General features: G+C 43.4%; 1 protein-coding gene across 1 annotated transcript in view; it reads right to left on the reverse strand.

Moving 5' to 3' along the window:
* Nucleotides 1–18,785, reverse strand: part of HSD17B4 (hydroxysteroid 17-beta dehydrogenase 4) — a 70,947-nt gene extending 52,162 nt beyond the window's left edge. The window contains exons 1-8 of the mRNA XM_085846449.1: nt 18,514–18,785; nt 16,583–16,636; nt 16,365–16,472; nt 7,793–7,852; nt 7,671–7,692; nt 4,606–4,652; nt 3,322–3,406; nt 557–744 (exon numbers count right to left, since the gene is read on the reverse strand). Of these exons, the coding sequence (XP_085702575.1) occupies nt 557–744; nt 3,322–3,406; nt 4,606–4,652; nt 7,671–7,692; nt 7,793–7,852; nt 16,365–16,472; nt 16,583–16,636; nt 18,514–18,568 (619 nt within the window). The 5' untranslated portion in view covers nt 18,569–18,785. The remainder of the gene's footprint in view (nt 1–556; nt 745–3,321; nt 3,407–4,605; nt 4,653–7,670; nt 7,693–7,792; nt 7,853–16,364; nt 16,473–16,582; nt 16,637–18,513) is intronic.
* Between the last annotated feature and the right edge of the window lie 1,429 nt (nt 18,786–20,214).

The following is a 20,214-nucleotide window of genomic DNA, read 5'->3' on the forward strand; positions in this document are numbered from 1 at the left end:
TCTGAGTTTAGCCGGGTTTTTATACCCGATAATCCGTTCATTCCAGCCGGCACGGCTTTGGCAGTTTCCGCTCAGCTGCACCTGAACCGGAGTTGGTAGTCAGTAGTTGGAACTCTACCACAGTCGGTAGCATGACCCGGTTCGAGCAAGACATGCCGAGGGCATGGTTTCCCAGGTAGTCGAAATCGCGTAGTTAATTCGGTAAATTGGTCATCGACAAATAGACCCTACGCTACGTGGTTGAAATATTGGCGACCACGGTCAGTTAAACGACCCGCCGGCTCGCGAAGTTATCCGAGCGACGGCCTACAATTGCAGGGAGTTTAGTGGAAGACGACGCAAGCTTTCCCCACCTAGTGGTCGTTTTCGCTACCGACCCCCGGCCCGCAACAGTATCTTCAATACACCAATAAAAACTCAAGTAATGTTAAAAAAAAAAAAACCTGAAAAGTGAAATGGGGCCAAATGCAAGGCATGAAATACAAAGAACATTCATATTAATATGGGCAAGAGCACAAGACAACTGGAAGTAGTTGACAACTTTTCACACTTTCACCTGGGGGCATGATGGTCTGCGTGAGCCGGGAGCCGGCTGTGGGAGCAATCACATTACAGCTGATGTTATACTTCTTGCCTTCAATGGCGAGAGTGTTAGATAGACCCACAAGGCCCAGCTTGGCAGAACTGTAGTTTGCCTGACCATAATTCCCATGGAGACCAGCGACCGACGTGGTCATGATAATCCTGAACAGAAAAATATAGTCATGCTCAAATTACAGAGCGAAGGTTTGGCATAATACACGGTTATAAAATATATGAACAGTGACATTACTATACATATACAATCTCAAACTGAGTAGGAATCCGATGCATCTGTCATCCACACTTTCAAACTATGTGACATTTTCAACCAAATGTCCACTTTGACCTGTTCCTAGTTTCATAACACACCCCAAGAAGCACTGAAAACTCTCAAACTGGAACTCAGTTTTGCCAGAATCCATTGAGATTCAAAAGTGAGGGATGTGAAGGAATGTTAATCCACTATTAAAAGTAGAGAAGAGTCTGTTTTTTGCATTTGTTTGCTTCCTTTACTTATATGTACTCCTGAATTGCTGTTCTCAGAACGAGTTGAAAACTGGTGGTTGTACTCGTGGAGTGCACGCTCCATGGTTTTAAGCGTTAAAATAAATTCATAGTTCTGGGGGTCCAGGGTGGGGAAGGACCCCAATTCTCTCCAGATGTATATATTGTGTTTGGTATAGTGCCGCTCCCTGTGGGGGTGGGAGATGTAGTATTACAAGTCATTTTAAATTGCAACTTCTTCTTCTTTTTCTTCTTGTGTATGGCAGCTTATCTGCTTAGCTGCCACGTAGCTACCATTTTGTTGAGGAGCAGCTGTGCCGCTGATGCTGTGCCCCTATAAGAGTACACTGGTACTCGTTTTGCCAACTTCAGGATGACAGGCTGAGTCAGCCCCACCTGGTGTTAATTCAGCAGCCAATGGGGCTCAAACTCAGGACCCTAAGATCCCAAGCAAGCCACCCTAACCACAAAGCTAACACCAAGATTAAATTACACCAATAGAGAGGAAACTAAACCATCCGCAAGGACTTGTTCTTCGCTAGTCAGATTAAATCGCTAAAAAAATTTAATAAAATAAAAATAATACTAATTTTTAAAAACCCATCAGTTATTTTATTCATGAGACTGGCACTCGGTGGAGCTCATACTTCCGCCAGGCTGAACAATTTACATTTTGTATCTCAATGATAGTCCGGATCTGGAGCAAAAATCTAAATTGGCTTGTTCTCGTCACCTAACAAACTCATCAACCTACTTTTGTCATTACTCTTCCAAAACTTTTGGAAATATCATGCTATATATCGTTTTTGGCCCATCTCTCAATGATGAAGATCATTAAAACAATTTTTTTTTTAAAAAATTATCGTATCCGGATTCGGATCTTCACCAAAATGTAAACAATTTGTCCTTGTCACAAACTCAACCTGTCCACCAAGTTTCGTACAAATCCGTCCATAACGTTTTGAGATATCGTGCTATATTGTTTTCAGCCCCATCATTCAATGGTGAAGAATCACTTGAAAGATTCTCGGATCCAGATTCGGATCTTCACCAAAATCGACTCGTTTAGTCTTTGTCCCACACCCAACCTGTCCACGAAATTTTGACTGAATCCTTTCAACTTTTTGAGGTATCCTACCCACAGACAAACAAACACAGAGAGAGGGAGAGAGGGAGACAGGGAGAGAGGGAGAGAGGGAGAGAGGGAGAGAGGGAGAGAGGGAGAGAGGGAGAGGGAGAGAGGGAGAGAGGGAGATGAAAACATAACCTCCACTGCAGTGGTTTATATCAAATAAATAAATAAATAAATAAACCAATCTTGCCAAAAGGTGACCACGTGTGACTTCTTTAAGGTCACACTGAGGTGAACAGAGCTGCTATCCAACAGGAGCGACTCCTTGAGGAATATCTGCCTACGAGAGATTCCGATGAGAATCGTTCTACAGAGTAACCATGAAAAATATGCTTTTGCCTCATAACGTCACCAAATGACGTCATAATGTCTCAAGCTTGACATATCTAGAAAACACTCATCGAGGTGTTCAATTTGAGGTACTACACGATATGGTTCCTAAAACTTGAAAATTTGACCTTGGGGTCAAATATGTTTTTCCTGAGGTGCTAACCATGAAGGTCAAGGCCAATCGCCACCAAAAATAAATCAGCTGAGCTCCAGACCATGAACTACATTCCCATGAAGTTTGAAGACGATCCGATCAAAATTACTCAAAAAATAAGGGTTTCGTCGACTCCCCTGATTTGTGACAAAGTGACCTTGACCTTTGACCTTGACCTTCAAAATTTTGTGCGCTGAAAGGGACCTCTATAGGCCTCTGATATGCGAAGTTACAAAAATTTCCAATGATAACTGTGCTCTGCAGAATTTTTTTATACGTGATTACAGACAAACAAACAAACAAACAAACAAACAAAAGAAACAAACAAAAAAAAAACATACAAGCTGACTAACATATCTTGCAAAAACTTCGTTTTGGCAAGATAATAAAGCAACAAAACCAACTAACATTGGTTTCAGTCACTCAGATAACGTGCACAGGGCTCATCTATGCAGTACAGTATGCTGATGGAGCATTTTACATTTAGGTTTACCAAGGGTGAAAGGCAATCAAGAGGATTATTACGAGTACAAGTAAAGTTTTCCCGAAAGGCGCCAATTAAGAAAAAAAATTGTTGTGAGCAGCTCAGGTAGTTCACTGTGTGTAGTTCGTTTAGTACCTGCCATACTTCTGATTCTTCATGTGATTCCAAGCCGCTCTGGTCACCATAAACGATCCCCGCAGATGAATTCGATGAACAATATCTGGATTGATAATGAGATCACAACAGTCCTGCAGCAAAGCTCCAAAAACACAATGGATGAGCAAATCAAATCACTTCCAAGTAAAAAGGGCTTACAGGCTGATTGAGATCCATCTGCGTATTGCACAAGAGGTAAAGCTTAATGAGTCATTGAGGGGTGAGGTTGTAATTAATTGATTGGAATTGTTGTTATTTAACTGTATATTGTTATTTACAGCATCTCAGGCTGTACAACATGGAAGACATTAAAAGAGATCACCAGTGCCCTTTTACATGGATCACAAGGATATTCGCAGACATGAAAAGTAATGAGTTAATTGCTGCTATGGGAATCATAAACAAGCAAACATTGAAACAACAAGTTGGGTCACCCGATCAACATTGGGTTATTTGGACTTTAGTAAATCATAAAGATGATTGATGTTTAGCCGTTTGAACCCTTGCGACCATTTGTCCAGCCATTTTAGATTCCAAAAGTCCAAAGTAAGATTTGCCGGAGGCATTTTTTTTTTTTTTAGGCGGGCAGGCCAACTCAGAGCAGGTTGCAGTAATCCAACTGCAACATTAAGAGCGTGAACCAGAGCTTCAGCTGTCCACCATTTTAGGCCCGAGATGACTTCAGCAATATTGCAAAAAATACTGCAAAAAAAGGCAGATTGTAAAATCTCGAGACAGAATATTTTGCCTCTTGCTATAACAGTTCAAATAGTGTTGGCGAGGTTATGTTTTTTATATAAACTTATTGATAAAAAGCAAATACCTGGGGGGGGGAGGGGGATGGGGTAAAGGGGAATGGATGTATTGCATACACCCAAATTTGTAGAATTGGTCAGGTGACGAGCCATATGACACTTGGTTTGCGTGAACATGTAAAGTTTTCCAAAACATTATGAGCCTCAACTCTTACATGAGCCTCGGCCTCTATTTAAAAAAATAAAAATAAAAAAAATAACCCAATTCCTTTGTCTGCAACAAAAAGTGTAATCACAACAAATACGAGGATTCAAAGCCTTTCTTAGACTCAAAAGGGTGTGTGCTGTTCGTGGTGCATGTCTGCCCCCTGCTGCTGATAAAGAATTGGAGTTGAGGATGCTGCCCGAACAGAAATATTTCTGTCGAGCAACGAAACACAACATTGCACACTCTAGTGATCACCTCCAGACGTAAGTGTGAGTGCACATGCACACTCCACAACCTTACCCCAGTCTACGTCGCTGATCCGGGGGAAAGAACGATCACGCAGAATCCTAGATGACAGAAACAAGCAACAAAGGGATAAATGGCATGCATAGGTTGACTTAATCATATGACAACAACTGCCACTTTGGGCTGGCAGATTGGCCGAGAGGTATGCGAACTCGCCTCTTCGCCGTCTAGCCTGAATTTGAATCGCGACCCAGCTACAAACTGTCACCCTGGTGTCTCGCAAGCAGGGTGAGGCAATAATGTGTGCGCTGTCTCTCGATGGATGTTCAACTGCGTGTCCCGTCTGACAGCTTTAGTCCGTTGATGTTGAAGATCTCATGGTGTCCTTCGCGAAGAGTAAGAGTAAACAAGCGAGCACCACCATTATGGTTAGATTCCAAATCCCTGCCCTAACCTACAGGGAGCGTTGCACCAGTGGCACAGCCAGGCTCTCAGCTAATGTTACTTCTCACAACCTTGTGCTGCATATGATAGAAGAAGAACAAATACTACTACTCATCCTGCACTACTACCACAACAGCCCAAAATGTTTCCACCTTCATGTGGGGTCAGCCAGGGAACGTTTTAGGTCTGCATCGTCTTTCACAAACTGGCTCGTCAGGCCTGATGTTCGGATTAAGGTGGGAGTAGTATTTGTAATTTGGTCAGTGGAGCAGCAATAACTTGCATACTCTTTGTGAGACACCGTGGGTTCTTTAACGTTCACCAACAGTCAGAGCTAGCAGACAGGTGCTCCAGATTGATGTACATCCAAGAGACACTGATGCATCACCTTGCATGTGAATACCAGGAAGAGAGGATATGGCTGGATCAAGATTTGAACCGAGAAAATCTCCAAGGCGAGTACGCATTGTTCAGAACTATCCTCCAAACTGCAATAAAAATGGGACCGTGCATCCTGAAGCTCACCTGGATCAAGAGCAACAGTCACTCAAACCCCAACAGACCCCATGAGACCATGATTTTCTCTTTTTTTTTTATAATGCTGTGAACAAACTTTGGTACATCACAGGTGATGAAGGTTGTGGTCAAGTTTCATCAAAATTGTGTGTGTAATTTCAAAGAGAGCAAATACCTATTTTGGGGGTCAACCCCCCCCCCCCCCGTCGACTCCATTAATGAGAGCAGATTTTGATGCGGTCAATAAACCTTCATTAGGCATCAGATTCCCATAGTGTGCTGCTTTCTTGGCTGCTGGTTGCATCATCGGTTAAGGGCGTGGCTATGCCGCTGATGCAGTGCCCCTATTACAAGTATACTGGTGCTCATTTCGCTGACCTCGGAAGGATGACAGGCTGAGTCAACCCCCTGGTGTTAATTCAGTGGGAAAAACGGGAGCTCAAACTCAGGACCCTAGGATCCCAAGCCATCACCCAAAGGCCTAAGTCACATTTGCCATGGCGGCCGGCCGTAGGGTCTACAAAATCTACGGCCACTAGCAATTATAGGGAGGCCGCAGTATTTCCACGGTCACACAATGTAGCAGTCACATATGTTTTTATTTTTTTGGGAGCCGCACGGCATATTTATAAATTGTGGAGACCGAAAACGTGGGGGTGCTGTACGGTCTTTGATTTGATGTGGCACGGTGACCTTAGGGCGTTCCTGCGGTGGCCATAGAATTTTCAAGGCAGACGCAAGGTGCCCGCAAGGCGACCGCAGGGGGACCGCAGGGGGGCCCTAAGGCGAACGTGCGGCCAGACGGACGGTAACGAGTGGGTTCTTTTTTTATTTTATTTTTTACCAGTTCTTTTGTTTTGGCTTGTCTAATTGCTACGGCGAACGTAGAAATGAAAAAAAGTTATAACTCCGCGATATAATTCCACGGCGACCCTACGGCCTGTAAAATATAGCCAAACGGCGTAGGGCCACCCTGAGGCCACTACAGAAACTCTGCGGCCGCCGCACGTTTCTGTAAATTCAGAGGGCGTACGGCCGCCATATCCTCGCCATAGAGCAAATGTGACTTAGGCGTAACCGCTGAGCCAACACCAGACTATGGCATCAGATAAGAAGCTTGCAGTCAAGTTTCATCAAAATTGTGTGTTTGGTTGAAGCGATAATGACTGAAGTGTTTACGGAGTGACTGACTCGCTGACTCACTGACTCACCTACGGACGCTGCTCGATCGCATAAGCTTACCTGACGAAAGTCCAGGTGAGCGAATAACAAATAAATAATAATGTTACAGTCGTGATAATTGATATTATTTATCCAAAGGGCATTTTGTTTTTCCTGAAAATGAATCCTAAAGCAGTTCAACTCAAAATCCCATCAATAAGATCACAAATTAAAGCAAACAATATCATCAGGCCTTAGAAAAGGGGTGCTGTTCTCAGGTGTTTGAGTAACGAAGATATAGATGAGCAAATGCAGCACATAAGGTTTATTGCAGCACATAAGGACAGTTGTTCACCATAACCTCAGATCATCCCACATCCAAAACCATGATCTTCTTTTCGTGCCTGGTGTTCAAAGTTCATGAACAAAGCTAACATACATCGTGCTCGGAAACGCAAAGCAAGAGTTGAAAATACACTTCCTACGTCCTCTTTATCAATAATGCATAGACTAAGGTGTTGTGTGAACTCTAGTTTTCTATTGCTTAAAGAAGTATTACTCTATATAATTTTGTGTGCTCCCTCTGTGCCCATCATGCTTTATTCTGAAGCTGTCACACCATTGTCATACTGTTGCAAGTGTGACATTAAAGCTCCAAATCTTACTTCTTCCTCTTCCCTCCCAGAAAGAAGAGTTTGTAAAGCAGGATCTTTATCATTAAATGGACACTTTTTTTGTTCCAAGTAAATCGATTGTTAGCTTTCCAACAGTACTAGTTTTATGATCTTACGACAGCAGGAACCCTTTAGAATAAAGCGTCTCACACACACAAACACGCACACCATTTAGTAGCAGATTATGTAAAAGTAAGATTTAGTTAAAATATCGAAAAGCTATGACTCTCTGTGGAGATGCACGCTCTTCGAGAATAAAAGACGAAAAACATTGAAATACATGAACTAATTAAACAATTTTGAAACGAGTAATCGCATACTCACCCAGCATTATTCACAAGAATGTCTGCAAAAGTTAAAACGACACATCAGCTTCATTCCTACTTTTAAAACAACAAAATAGTCCCAATCAGGAAAGCCTTCTTGATTGTCATGGACATCTTTACCTATCTTGCCAAATGCGTCCAGAGCAGTCTTCACGAGCTTGTCCCCTTCTTCTACAGAGTCTGAAAAAACAGGAATACCAAATTAATTCAAAGCCCCTATAAGCATTAAAAAATACTGTCTGTCTGTCTGTCTGTCTGTCTGTCTGTCTGTCTGTCTGTCTGTCTGTCTGTCTGTCTGTCTGTCTCTCTCTCTGAGCACTCAACTCTGAGCTGTCTTATCTGGGTTCGAATCTCAACCCAAGCTATAAACTGTCATGCTGGGGTTTCACATGCAGGGGGACTCCTCAATGTCGATGCTTTGCAATTGATGGATGTAAAAGTGGGTGTCCCATCTGGTATCATTAGTTGGTGGAAGTTACCCATCTCACAGTATTCTTCAGCTTCAAACTACACTCCCCAACTACAAGCCAGTGCTGATAATGATTCTGCAGCTTGTTATAAATACTGGAGCTATATATGATAACAAACATGTTGAAAAACTATTTACATTTCGAATTTATCTGAAAGGCCAACCCACAGAGCAATTCCAATAATATGCACAAAAGAGCTCATACATATATATAATATATATATATATATATATATATATATATATATATATATATATATATATATATATCATAACCCTGGACATACTGCAGATAGCGATGCATCATGGCAGTGTCAGGAAGGAATTAACACCTCTATTGTTCTGAATGAATGGCAGTTTTGCAAACTACCATAGTTGATGTAGCTTAGTCTTGAACTACAAATCGACTTATCTATGAATAAAGGAAAGAAAAATGGGGAAATTATCCAACTCGACATGTATGCTGAAAAATACGGCATTTAGGAAGCATCTTTTTTCTTCTAAAAGGGCGGAGGAGCTCCTTGTGAGCCAATGGCCATCCATATTGAGAGCCCAACTGTATCTGCGGATGCCCTCCTGCAGTTGGGTTACTTTTTAGGAGGAGGTTGATGGCAAGATTTGCACTCCAACCACCGTAAAACCCGTCATTCCGCAAAACATACAAAAAGCAAAAATTAATCTGAAAACCCACTCCGTAGGAGTACCTCCTGTGCAGCTTCCCTTCGCAGGGCAGCTAACCGGATGACGGGATTGGGGCAAAGCCTTCGCGACCCCCAATCTTTGATGATAGGAGAAAAAACCGGTTGGATTGCAGTAGTGCGCGTCCAGGTGGTGCTGACGTGTCATCCACCAGATGGTGGTCTCCTTCGGTTAACCTGAGGCGGTCCTTTCGGGTGAATGCCTGGAATGTCCTATCCATAAGAGAGGATGATCACCTGTCTCTGTTATCATCTGAGCTCAAGCGTTTGGACATCGGTATTGCAGCACTCTCTGGTGTTTGAAGACCTGATTGTGGTGAGATCATGGCAGGTGGTTACACCTACTATTGGTCTGGTTATGCTGATGGTTACCATGCCCAAGGAGTTGCTGTATCTGTGTCCAATAAGCTGACTCCAATGATAATTGAGGTTACACCGGTCAACGAGCGTATGATGAGACGTAGGATTAATCACTCCTTGGGTGTCATATCCCTCGTCTCTGTATTTGCTCCGAATGAGGCGAGTGATCTCACCGTAAAGGACGCATTCTGTGCCACGCCAGAGTCTGTGGTTGATCAGTACCCCAGGCGAGATACTCTTCTCATCTTGGGAGATTTCATTGCATCGACTGGAACTGATAGGGATGGTTAAGAGACATGTGTTGGTTCCCATGGGTCTGGAACTGTGAACCAGAATAGCACTAAGTTCCTTCACTTTACAAGAAGTCAGGTCTTTGGGTGGCTGGTTCATGGTTTCACCACACACAGGCTCATCGCTGGACTTGGTATTCCAACACTGGGGGTGTGGCAAAGAAGATTGACCATGTGCTCGTTGATGGTCGCTGGAGGTTAATCTCGAACTGCAGAGTCTACCGGAGTGCTCAGTTCCTCAATACTGACCACAGGCTTGTTGTAACAACTCTGAAGTTGCAGCATAAATCCAGGATAATGGTACCATCCCAGCCTTGGCTGGATGTTGGCATGCTCAAAGATGAGAGGGTAGCTCAGGAGCTTGCGAATAGGCTGAGTGGAGATTTGGGGGGGGTGGGTGCTTTGGGGGATCCTGAAGAGTTGTGGAGTGCCTTAAAGACCACCGTCCTTGATGTTGCGGGTAGATGTCTTGGAACTCACCATAGGGCGAAGAAGAATTTTGTCTCTCAAGGGACACTGGATTGTGTGTCCCATTTACCAGAGTCGCAGGGCCAGGCTGAATGGAAGAGCTAAGCTGTTCAGGGAGCTGAGGCGTAAAACTGTACGTGCACTAATGGTGGACAAGGAGGCCAATATGCAAGGAATCTGTGAGGGGGTGGAGCATCACCTGCGGTCAAGTGATTCCCATCCAGCTTACAGGGGAATTCGCGCATTGCATTCCTCCATGCCCATCTCAGTGTACTGCAGTTCGAGCGGAGGGTGGTGGGCTCTTGACAGAGGAGTCCGAAGTAAAGGCCCGCTGGGCCGGTTACTTTGAGCGGCCGTACCAGGCTGATCCACCAGCTGTCGAGTTGGATGTCAGGGGTGTTACTATCCCTATTGCTGGCCCTGCAATCAACTGTGATCCACCTTCATTTGTGGAAACACAGCCTTCAGTGATCCGGTTGAAATGGGGTAAAGCTCCTGGGATTTGTGGCATCCATGCTGAACTTCCCAAAGCTGGTGAAAATGCTGTACTCGTGTCATGGCATGCGGTTCTGTGCTCAGTCTGGAACACATGCATCATCCCAACTGACTGGAAGAGGGGCCTTGTTGTCCTCCTCTGGAAAGGGAAGGGTGATCGCCAAGACTGCAACAACGACCGAGGGGTGACGATGCTCTTAGTGCCGGGCAAGGTCTTTGCTCGGATAATTGTTGACAGGGTTTTAAACCATCTGCCTGAGCACCAGCGGCCAGAGCAGTCAGGCTTTACACCAAACAAGTCAACGATTGACTGTCCTTGCTCTCCGGTTAATCACAGAACGCAGACGAGATTTCGGCAGGGGCTGCTCGCAGCCTATGTTCATCTCTGAAAAGCGTTCGATTCAGTGAATCGGGATGCCCTCTGGAGGCTTCTTGGTCCTCTTGGGTGCCACCAAGATTGAGCAATCTGATGTCTGAACTATACTCTGGTACTGAGAGTGCTGTGAGATGTGGTGATAACGTCTCCGAATTGTTTCTAGCTGTTACTGGAGTTTGTCAGGGGTGTGTACTGGCCCCGACACTTTTCAGCACTTGTATGGACTGTGTTCTGGGCAGGATGTCGGAGAGATTAAGCTGTGGTGCATCGTTTGGAAATGTCAATATCTCTGACCTTAATTTTTTGCAGATGCGTCATCTTTGCGGAGACTGAATATCCTTCTGAGGGCCCTCGAGGTGCTGAATGAGGAGTCGGAGCCGCTGGGATTATGGGTTTTCTGGGTCAAAACTAAGATCCAGACTTTCAATGACATATTGGATGCTGCTATCTTGTCTGTGCCTGTTTTTGGTGAGGATGTTGAGGTCACGGAGAGATTCAGTTGCCTGAGTAGTGATATTCATGTGTCTGCTGGCTGTGAGCCATAGGTCAATAGATGTCACAGTCGGGGTTGGGGAGTCGTGGATTCACTGTATCATGGAGTGTGGCACTGAGGGTACCTGTGCAGGACGACGAATGTCCAAGTCTTCAGGTCCTTGGTGCTGTCAGTCTTGCTCTACGGATGTGAGACTTGGACTCTGACCAGTGATCTGAGATGGAGACTTAATTCCTTTGGAACTAGGTCTCTTCGGAGAATCCTTGGCTGTCGCTGATCGGACTTTGTGTCCAACGAGCGGTTCCTGAGACTCAAATGAGATTTGTTAACTGTATCCTCTGTGAGCATTAGCTGCACCGGATATGTGGCTCGTTTTCCTGACACTGATCCTGCTCACCAGATTCTCTCACTGAGGGAGCCTCATGAGTGGAGGAGGCCAATGGGCCGACCACGTGCCTTGTGGTTGCAGCAGGTTGATCGGCATTTCAAGGAGATGAGGATGGGACAGGCATCTGCCTGTGAGATGGCCAGATGGAGGCTCCTGGAGTACTGGCGGAAAGTGGACGCTGTGTCGCGCTGCTCCGGCATATGCTCCCATACCTGACCTGACCTGGAAGTTGTTTCCACAGGTGGGGGGAAAAGAGGAATGCCTCAATCAATTTCTTCGTTTTTCTTTATTTATTTATTTGGTCTTCAGAAGATAGTTGGCCAAGCACACCTGGGCCACCCTGCATTATTCTGTAAATGTAATTTCCTTGTCAAAGACCACATTAGGTTAAGTTAATTCTGTAATATTGGTGTGCAAGCTCATAGTCCTTATGTCATTAGACGAATCAAGATTTGCTTCAGTCTTTTTGATGAGGAATTTTTTGGATAAAGATATGGAATTTATCGTGTTTCTAAAGTTGAGAAAATATCCTGTGAAAGATTTTGTATTAATTGGACATTGTGCTTTCTGCAACACCTTTTGTCACCCCCATTCTTTGGACTTGTCCATCTACTGTCTAAGATGTGTCTCTTTCCTTTAACTGGTCTTCGCTGGTATTTAACAGCAGTGAACCAGCAATCTCAAAATGTCTGGGGAATCACTTACTGGTATGGCGAAAGGCAATTCGGAGTGCATGTCGACCTTTATGAGTTAGGATGATGAAATGACGAAGTGTTTTGAAATAAAAGCAGAATATGACAAAGACACGTAAATCCTACGTGGTACATCTGTACTGTAAAGCCTGTGTCCATCACTTTGATGCAATCAAAGCTCAGCCCATGTGCAAAGGTAAGTCATCGCCACCTTTACTGTTATGAAATTCTGATAACTTTATTTTTCATTGTTGTACACTGGAATAATACTTTCAACAGCGTTAAATATTACAGCAAGTCACCGATTTATGGCAAGTCTATTTGCGTCTTCATATGAATATTCGTGTTTCCCCGTTGCTCTAATCACGCCATCTCATGGCACCTCGATGACGACTTCTCCGATCCGGATTAACCACGCAGCCTCTTCGATTGCTCGATCGGATATTCCTCGATTCAAGATTAGCCACGAGATTCACCCGAAAGTTTGATCAGGACATATCGCTCCAGGCTTACCTGCCCTTTGCCTTCCCAGCCCACAAATTATGTGAGCAGTCTGCCCGAGACGTGAAGGCCTGCCTCTCCCTCCATCTAGTCCTTCCACTCTCAACCCGCACACGTTATTTCAATAGTGTTCTGTATCGATTTGCTTAAAATTTGTTTCTCATGTCATATACTGCTGTCCTCCTGTGTTCATGATTTCTTTGGTTTCAAGTTGCCAAATAAACTCCTGTGAATTTATTAGATCAAACAACTTTTTGTCTTATTGCTTCTCAGGAATTACTTCCCTTTAAATTTAATCACTCGCTTCGGAGAAAATTTTGGAGAGTGATCACTAACTCGCCTGCGTTTTGATCATGACGAGTTTTGGTACATTTACTGTCATATTGGCACCCTTGAACTTTTTTCAAATAATGGACCATTTCTTCCAGAAAATTGTTGAAATTAAAAAAAATCTTTTGGTATCCACATATGTGTTTCTTTGGTTTGCAGTGGAACAAAACCAAAAAAAGCTGAAAAAAATTAAAAAATCTTTGCTTATTCCACATATAAATCCCAAAAATGCCTGGACAATACTATTGGCACCTTTTAGAAGTTGTTAGAAATAATTAGATTTCAAACAGGTGATTCTCCTTTACTTTGGAATTGAACTCACCTGTGATGAGTGGTAGGTACGAACAATGTAAAAAAAAAAATAATCACACATTCAACCAGTTTGAATGGAGAAAATGAGTCATTCTGCAGTTTTGTGTCACTGTGTGTACCACAATGAGCATGAAGAAAAGAAAGAAAACCAGTGAATTGTCTGGGGAGGATTGTTTGAATGGTGGATAAAGCACATCGATCAACTGTCTCACAGATTCAAGCTGACCTTCAGACACAAGGTACGACAGTTTCAGCTTGCACCATCCGTTGCCAACTCAATGAAAAGGGGTTCTATGGTAGGAGACACAGGAAAACCCCAGTGCTGAGAGAGAGAGAGAGAGAGAGAGAGAGAGAGAGAGAGAGAGAGAGAGAGAGAGAGAGAGAGAGAGAGAGAGAGAGAGAGAGAGATAGAGAGAGAGAGAGAGAGAGAGAGAGAGAGAGAGAGAGAGAGAGAGAGAGAGAGAGAGAGAGAGAGAGAGAGAGAGAGAGAGAGAGAGAGAGAGAGAGAGAGAGAGAGAGAGAGAGAGAGAGAGAGAGAGAGAGAGAGAGAGAGAGAGAGAGAGAGAGAGAGAGAGAGAGAGAGAGAGAGAGAGAGAGAGAGAGAGAGAGAGAGAGAGAGAGAGAGAGAGAGAGAGAGAGAGAGAGAGAGAGAGAGAGAGAGAGAGAGAGAGAGAGAGAGAGAGAGAGAGAGAGAGAGAGAGAGAGAGAGAGAGAGAGAGAGAGAGAGAGAGAGAGAGAGAGAGAGAGAGAGAGAGAGAGAGAGAGAGAGAGAGAGAGAGAGAGAGAGAGAGAGAGAGAGAGAGAGAGAGAGAGAGAGAGAGAGAGAGAGAGAGAGAGAGAGAGAGAGAGAGAGAGAGAGAGAGAGAGAGAGAGAGAGAGAGAGAGAGAGAGAGAGAGAGAGAGAGAGAGAGAGAGAGAGAGAGAGAGAGAGAGAGAGAGAGAGAGAGAGAGAGAGAGAGAGAGAGAGAGAGAGAGAGAGAGAGAGAGAGAGAGAGAGAGAGAGAGAGAGAGAGAGAGAGAGAGAGAGAGAGAGAGAGAGAGAGAGAGAGAGAGAGAGAGAGAGAGAGATAGAGATAAGAAAGCCCGACTGGAGTTTTCCAAAACACATCTGAACAAGCCAAAATCCTTTGAGGAGAATGTCCTGTGGACAGATGAGACCAAATTAGAGCTTTTTTGTAAAGCCCATCATCTCTATATTTACAGAAAACAAAATGAAGCTTTCAAAGAAAAGAACACCTTCCCTACAGTCAAACATGGAGGAGGTTCAGTAATGTTTTGGGATTGCTGTGCTGCCTCTAGCACTGGGTGCCTTGAATGTGTGCAAAGTTCAACCCAATGTCAGAAAGCTGGGTCTCCGTCGAAGGTCATGGGTTTTGCAGCAGGACAATTACACCAAATGCACTTCACAAAACAGTTCAAGACAAAACACTGAACTGTTCTGAAGTGGCCAGCAACGAGTCCAGATCTAAATCCCATTGAACACCCGTGGGGAGATCTGAAAACAGCAGTTGGGAGAAGGCACCCTTCAAATCAGGGAGAACTGGAGCAGTTTATACAAGAAGAGTGGGCCAAACTGCCAGTAGAGAGGTGAAGGAAGGTCAGTCATGGCTATAAGAAGTGCTTGACTGCAGTAATTTTATCCAAAGGCTGTGTGTGCTCCCAAATATTGTCTCGGGTGTGAATAATTTTTTCAATGCCATTTCTTTTTATTTTCTGATTTAAAAGGATATGTTGAGTTCTGAATCAAAAACAAAACTTCTGTAACATTAACTGTGAAATAAAGAATTATGCAGACCAAATACACTTGTCAATTTCAACATATTTTCGAGAAAATTGTGAGTCATTTGAAAAAAGTGCAAGGGTGCCAATATTTTTGGCCACAACTGTATATATTTGTTTGTCTATAGATTTATAAATGCTTCAAAAACTAAAAAAAACTACTGAACCAAATCCAACCAAATTTTACATGTTGCCTAAGGGTACCCCAAATATGGTTTCTGTCTGAGTAGCAAATATGGGGGGGGAGGGGGAAGACCCTAGACCGCAATTCTCTATATGTGAATTTGTATCATATAGCACCACCCAGTGGTAGCCAGTATTACAAATCATCTTACATCAACAAAGTTTCAACAACTTGAAAATATCCATTTTAGTGATGTTGAAATCAGTGAGGGAGAATGATTAAAAATTTTCAAAATGTTTCACTTCACTCATTTTTCAGCGAAAGTTCAAACCAAAGCACCTAACACTGAGCTTCGTAGCAAAGCGGAAGTGATTTTTGCTCATGCCATATATAAGCAGCAAGGTTGGCTGATGAAGGTAATGTCAACTGACTTCCAAGTCGATGGAAGATGACCTCAGGCAAATTATACAGTAAATAGAGCAGAATGTTTGTGAAGTACAATATGTTGTCTTTTCATTAAATCCATCAGCGAAGCGACGGGTAAAAATCCCTAATGTTCCATAATCTTGATTATGTGGCCACCTATTTTATGTAAACATTCTCAGCAATACTGTTTGCATCGACTAACATGACTGACTGCTGAGAAGGCAAGGGTAAACCACCCACCACAATCCTTGCCATGAAACTGATTCGGTAGCACCAACACTCTGTAAGGAGTGTATAGTAAATTGATAGTGAGTTAATTACTGATTACCATTTGGGAGTCATGGGGGGGGGGGTGTCAGATAATAATTGCTAATTCATTACCAACTCTCCAAGAAACTGCAATTCAGCACTGTGTACCAGGTGGTATACAATAGCTACCTCTGTTAATATCCAGGAATTAAAATCCAAGCAATACAGCATATCAAACATACCATAGTTAGCTACCGCTTGTCCACCTTTGGAAACAATTTCTTCGACAACCTTGTCTGCAGCTTGTGAACTCTTCCCTTGACCCTTCAGGTCTCCTCCAAGGTCATTCACTATCAAGGAAAGGCAAGTAACCAATCAGCATTGAACTGCGTAATAAACAATGTGGTATTTACACAAAACCCATTGAAGGAAAGAAAGAGCAGCGAGCATCAGTACATACCAACCACACGCGCTCCTCTTGCAGCGAAAGCGAGAGCATAGTCTCTGCCAATACCTAAGAAGAAAAAGAAGTCTGATGGCATTTGTGAAAATGAATACATGTTTTGGTGGAATCAATACACAAAGGTAGCGGTACAAAATTTATGTATTGTATCTTCTTTACCAGCCACAATTATTCCCTGGTTATTGTGGGTTTGACCATAGGAATCTTGGCCCAAGTCTTTCACGAACCGGCTGGCCAGGTTTTTTTTTAAACACGATCAATCGATCATCATTCATCCATCCATTGTGACCATACTTTGTGCAGAGCGTTGATGCTGCCTAAGCAGTCTCCACTTCCAAGATCATTGGGTACAATCCTGGACGGGTCGCCACTCCGACACAGGATACCAGCAAGCTGGCACTCATTTTGCCAACCTCGGAAGGATGACAGGCAGAGTCATCCCCACCTGGTATTAATTCAACAGCCGAGTGGGTTTGGAACTCAGGCTCGTCGGATCCCAAGCACACCACCCAAGCCAACACCAGGCATATAGATAAGGAATAAGTGTTTAAAAATGCTTTATGCTGACAAAAATAATAAAATCAACGATGCATTTTCTCATTCATGATAATCTGAGAACCAATGAAAATTCCATAAAAATTAAACCACAGGATTTAACAAATAAAAAACAGCCTTACAAATATCTCCAACACATTTCTCATGACAATTTGATGAGATCTCATGAAAAACAAACAAACAAACAAACAAAAAACATATGGACAGTGGGAACGTTTCTCTTAATTATTAATTCACACAAAGTGCAGTGCAAACATTTGGAGTAAACAGACCACACTGAAATCGATGTGGACATGAAAACATTGTGATTCCGATTCACCATAGTCCGTTATGCAGCGTCGGTGTTGTGGAAGCAGTTAATTGTCATGAATTACACTGGGCGGTTTGCCATTGCCTTCCCAACAGTAGTTAGGGCAGGAATTTGAAATTTGAAATTTGCTGACAGACAGGATGCCCAGTTCAACGTACATCCGAGGACGGCACACAGATCGATAAATCACCCTGCCTGTGAGACTCCAGCATGACAGTTTATAGCTGGGTCGGGATTTGAACCTGTGGCCGGACAGCTAAGAGCGAGTGTCATGGAACCAGGGCAAATGGCAAACATGTTCCAACAGTTTGACGCAATGTCACAACTTGCGAGCTGACATCACTGTATGCCTTGTAATTTATTATTACAATGGAAGAATGCAGAGAGAGAGACAGAGACAGAGGGAGAGAAAAAAAAAACTTTGGAACATCTACAGCAAGTGAGATGCTCTGATGGGAATCTGATGAGAACCTCATCAGGGGTGGGTTCCATCACCAACTGGAAAGGTGCTCACTGGGTAGAGCGCACACCTCCAACAGGTTGAACAATTTACATTTTGTATCCCACTGAATGGTCAAATCTGAATCCCAACCTGAACCAAAAATTGGATCGCCTTGTTCTTGTCGCCTCACCAACTCATCCACCGAGTTTTGTCGCACATCGTCCACAACTTTTTGAGATATCCTGTTCACAGACAGACAAACACACAGACACACAGTGGTGAAAACATCATCTTCGTCCACCTTCGCCGGCAGAGGTAATAAGCTCGTCGGGCGCTCAAGTGGCTTAAGCACTCCAGCAAGCACTCCACTGAAACAGTTGATAAGCGAACGGCTGGCTTGGCAAGCGACAGCAAGCTTATTGGTTTGGGAACCCACCCGAGACATCATGAAGGTTCGAGTGAGGGACCGGCTCCAAAGAGCCTTTCACACCATATTTATAAATATATTGTTCGACCTATGCCCTTTGTTCACCAGGATTTCCTGGGGTTTAAGGGTAAAAGGGGGTTAAACGATCCGAGTGTGACGTCACAATCAGAAGCGGATTTCCACGAGTCACCCACCTCCACCTGCACCCGTCACGAGTACCACCTTCCCGTCAAAACGCAGGAAAGCCATCGCTGAATGAACGGACAAGCCAAACGAGACGCTCCGACTTTGTTTTTAATCGCAGACGGTGGGAGGGGGATAATAACGGAAGTGAAATGTTTGTTTTGATTCGCAAATCCGTCACGAACAGTATTTCGGACAATCTGTCTTGACACTCGCTTTGGACTTTCACTTGTGACGTTTCACTCTTGTTGTTAAACGATGATCCGAACCACGATTTAAGTATTCATGAGTTTTTTTTTTTTAAACATCTCACTGCTTTTAGGATTTTGTAATTAATTTATCTCCGTCATCGACCGACTTACACGCTTCAAAAGGAAAATTCGCAGTCCCTCTTGAGGTCAATGGGAGGATGGACCGGTCGAGATAATGATTCGCGAATATACACCATCCACAAATTATTTTTTGCACGCAAATGTTTCCGGTTTAATCCGAGTCCGTAAATTTAAAGTCGAACCGTTTATTTCTGTCCGCTCCTTAGATTTTAAAATAAATTATATTTTGCTACGTCCTCTCTATTTTGGCTAAAATAGCACTAAATAAATAAATATTACTGGGGCGCTCAATACACCACCGGCGAGACTTGTTTCTGTTACACCGCTTTAATTGGCTTTGACGAAACACTCGGTTTTCAAGGTATAAAAGAGGAATTTAAGTATTTCGGTAATTTCTCCAACATACCTTCTTATCCGAATATTTTTTTCCCCTGACACATTTTATAATGATGTTCTTCATCACTTTGAACTTTTTTTAAAAAATATTTATTTACCAATTTCGAAGGAAAATCACGACTCAGGTTGAGGATTAGGATGAGGAGGAAATCCCTATCAGGCCGTCCCCCGTTCAGGGGAACACGGGATTTTGCAATCACTTGTGTCTGTGTGTCTGTCCAGGCCGTAACTTTTTTAAATCTTTAGTTATCAAATTTTCAACAAAGCTTTATGATGAGAAAATGGAGAGGCCAAATTAATACTTTTGTTAAAATAATTTTCATGACTATTACGACTCTTGCCGGAGGAGAGGGCATTGTGTTTGGATCCGTTTGTTTGTTTGTGTCTTTTTTTAAAAAAAATTTACAACGTTGAGGTGGTGGGAGGACCCCCAATGGAATGATGCATGGCAGAGCACCACTCGCGGTGGGAGAGTGTATTACAAGTCACAGCGGTTTCCATATATCATAATAACTAGTGCGTGCCCGTACGTGCGTGCCCGTACGTGCAAAAAAAAAAAGAATTGTGACGTCAATTGTGACGTTTAGCACCATGTCCTGTCATTGATTTGGTAAATAAATGGCCATAACTTCAGAACCACTTGGCCAATTAATATCAAACCTTGAAAAGGCACATGTACAGGGCCCCAGCAATATACCTGGCAAGTTTCAATTAGATCGGACCAGCGGTTGTCGAGAAACAGCGTTCACAGACAGACAGACAGAAACACAGAGATTGCTGGAATTATAGATAGACACAAGACTGAAGACGACGATGGTTCACGAGCGGTATTTGACGATGTAGATTGTTTCAGAAGTCAAGGTTAAGACGATGTGAGAATGTTTGACCAAGTTATAAAAATTATCAACATGATGTGGTACGAGTGACAGGTTATTAGCTGCAAAATGACGAAAACCCGGTTTCGTTCAACAACTTTAAAAATTT

The sequence above is a fragment of the Eptatretus burgeri genome, chromosome 11, assembly GCF_056783735.1.
Source record: "Eptatretus burgeri isolate ZD-2024b chromosome 11, Ebu_testis_v1, whole genome shotgun sequence".
Classification (NCBI taxonomy): Eukaryota; Metazoa; Chordata; class Myxini; order Myxiniformes; family Myxinidae; genus Eptatretus; species Eptatretus burgeri.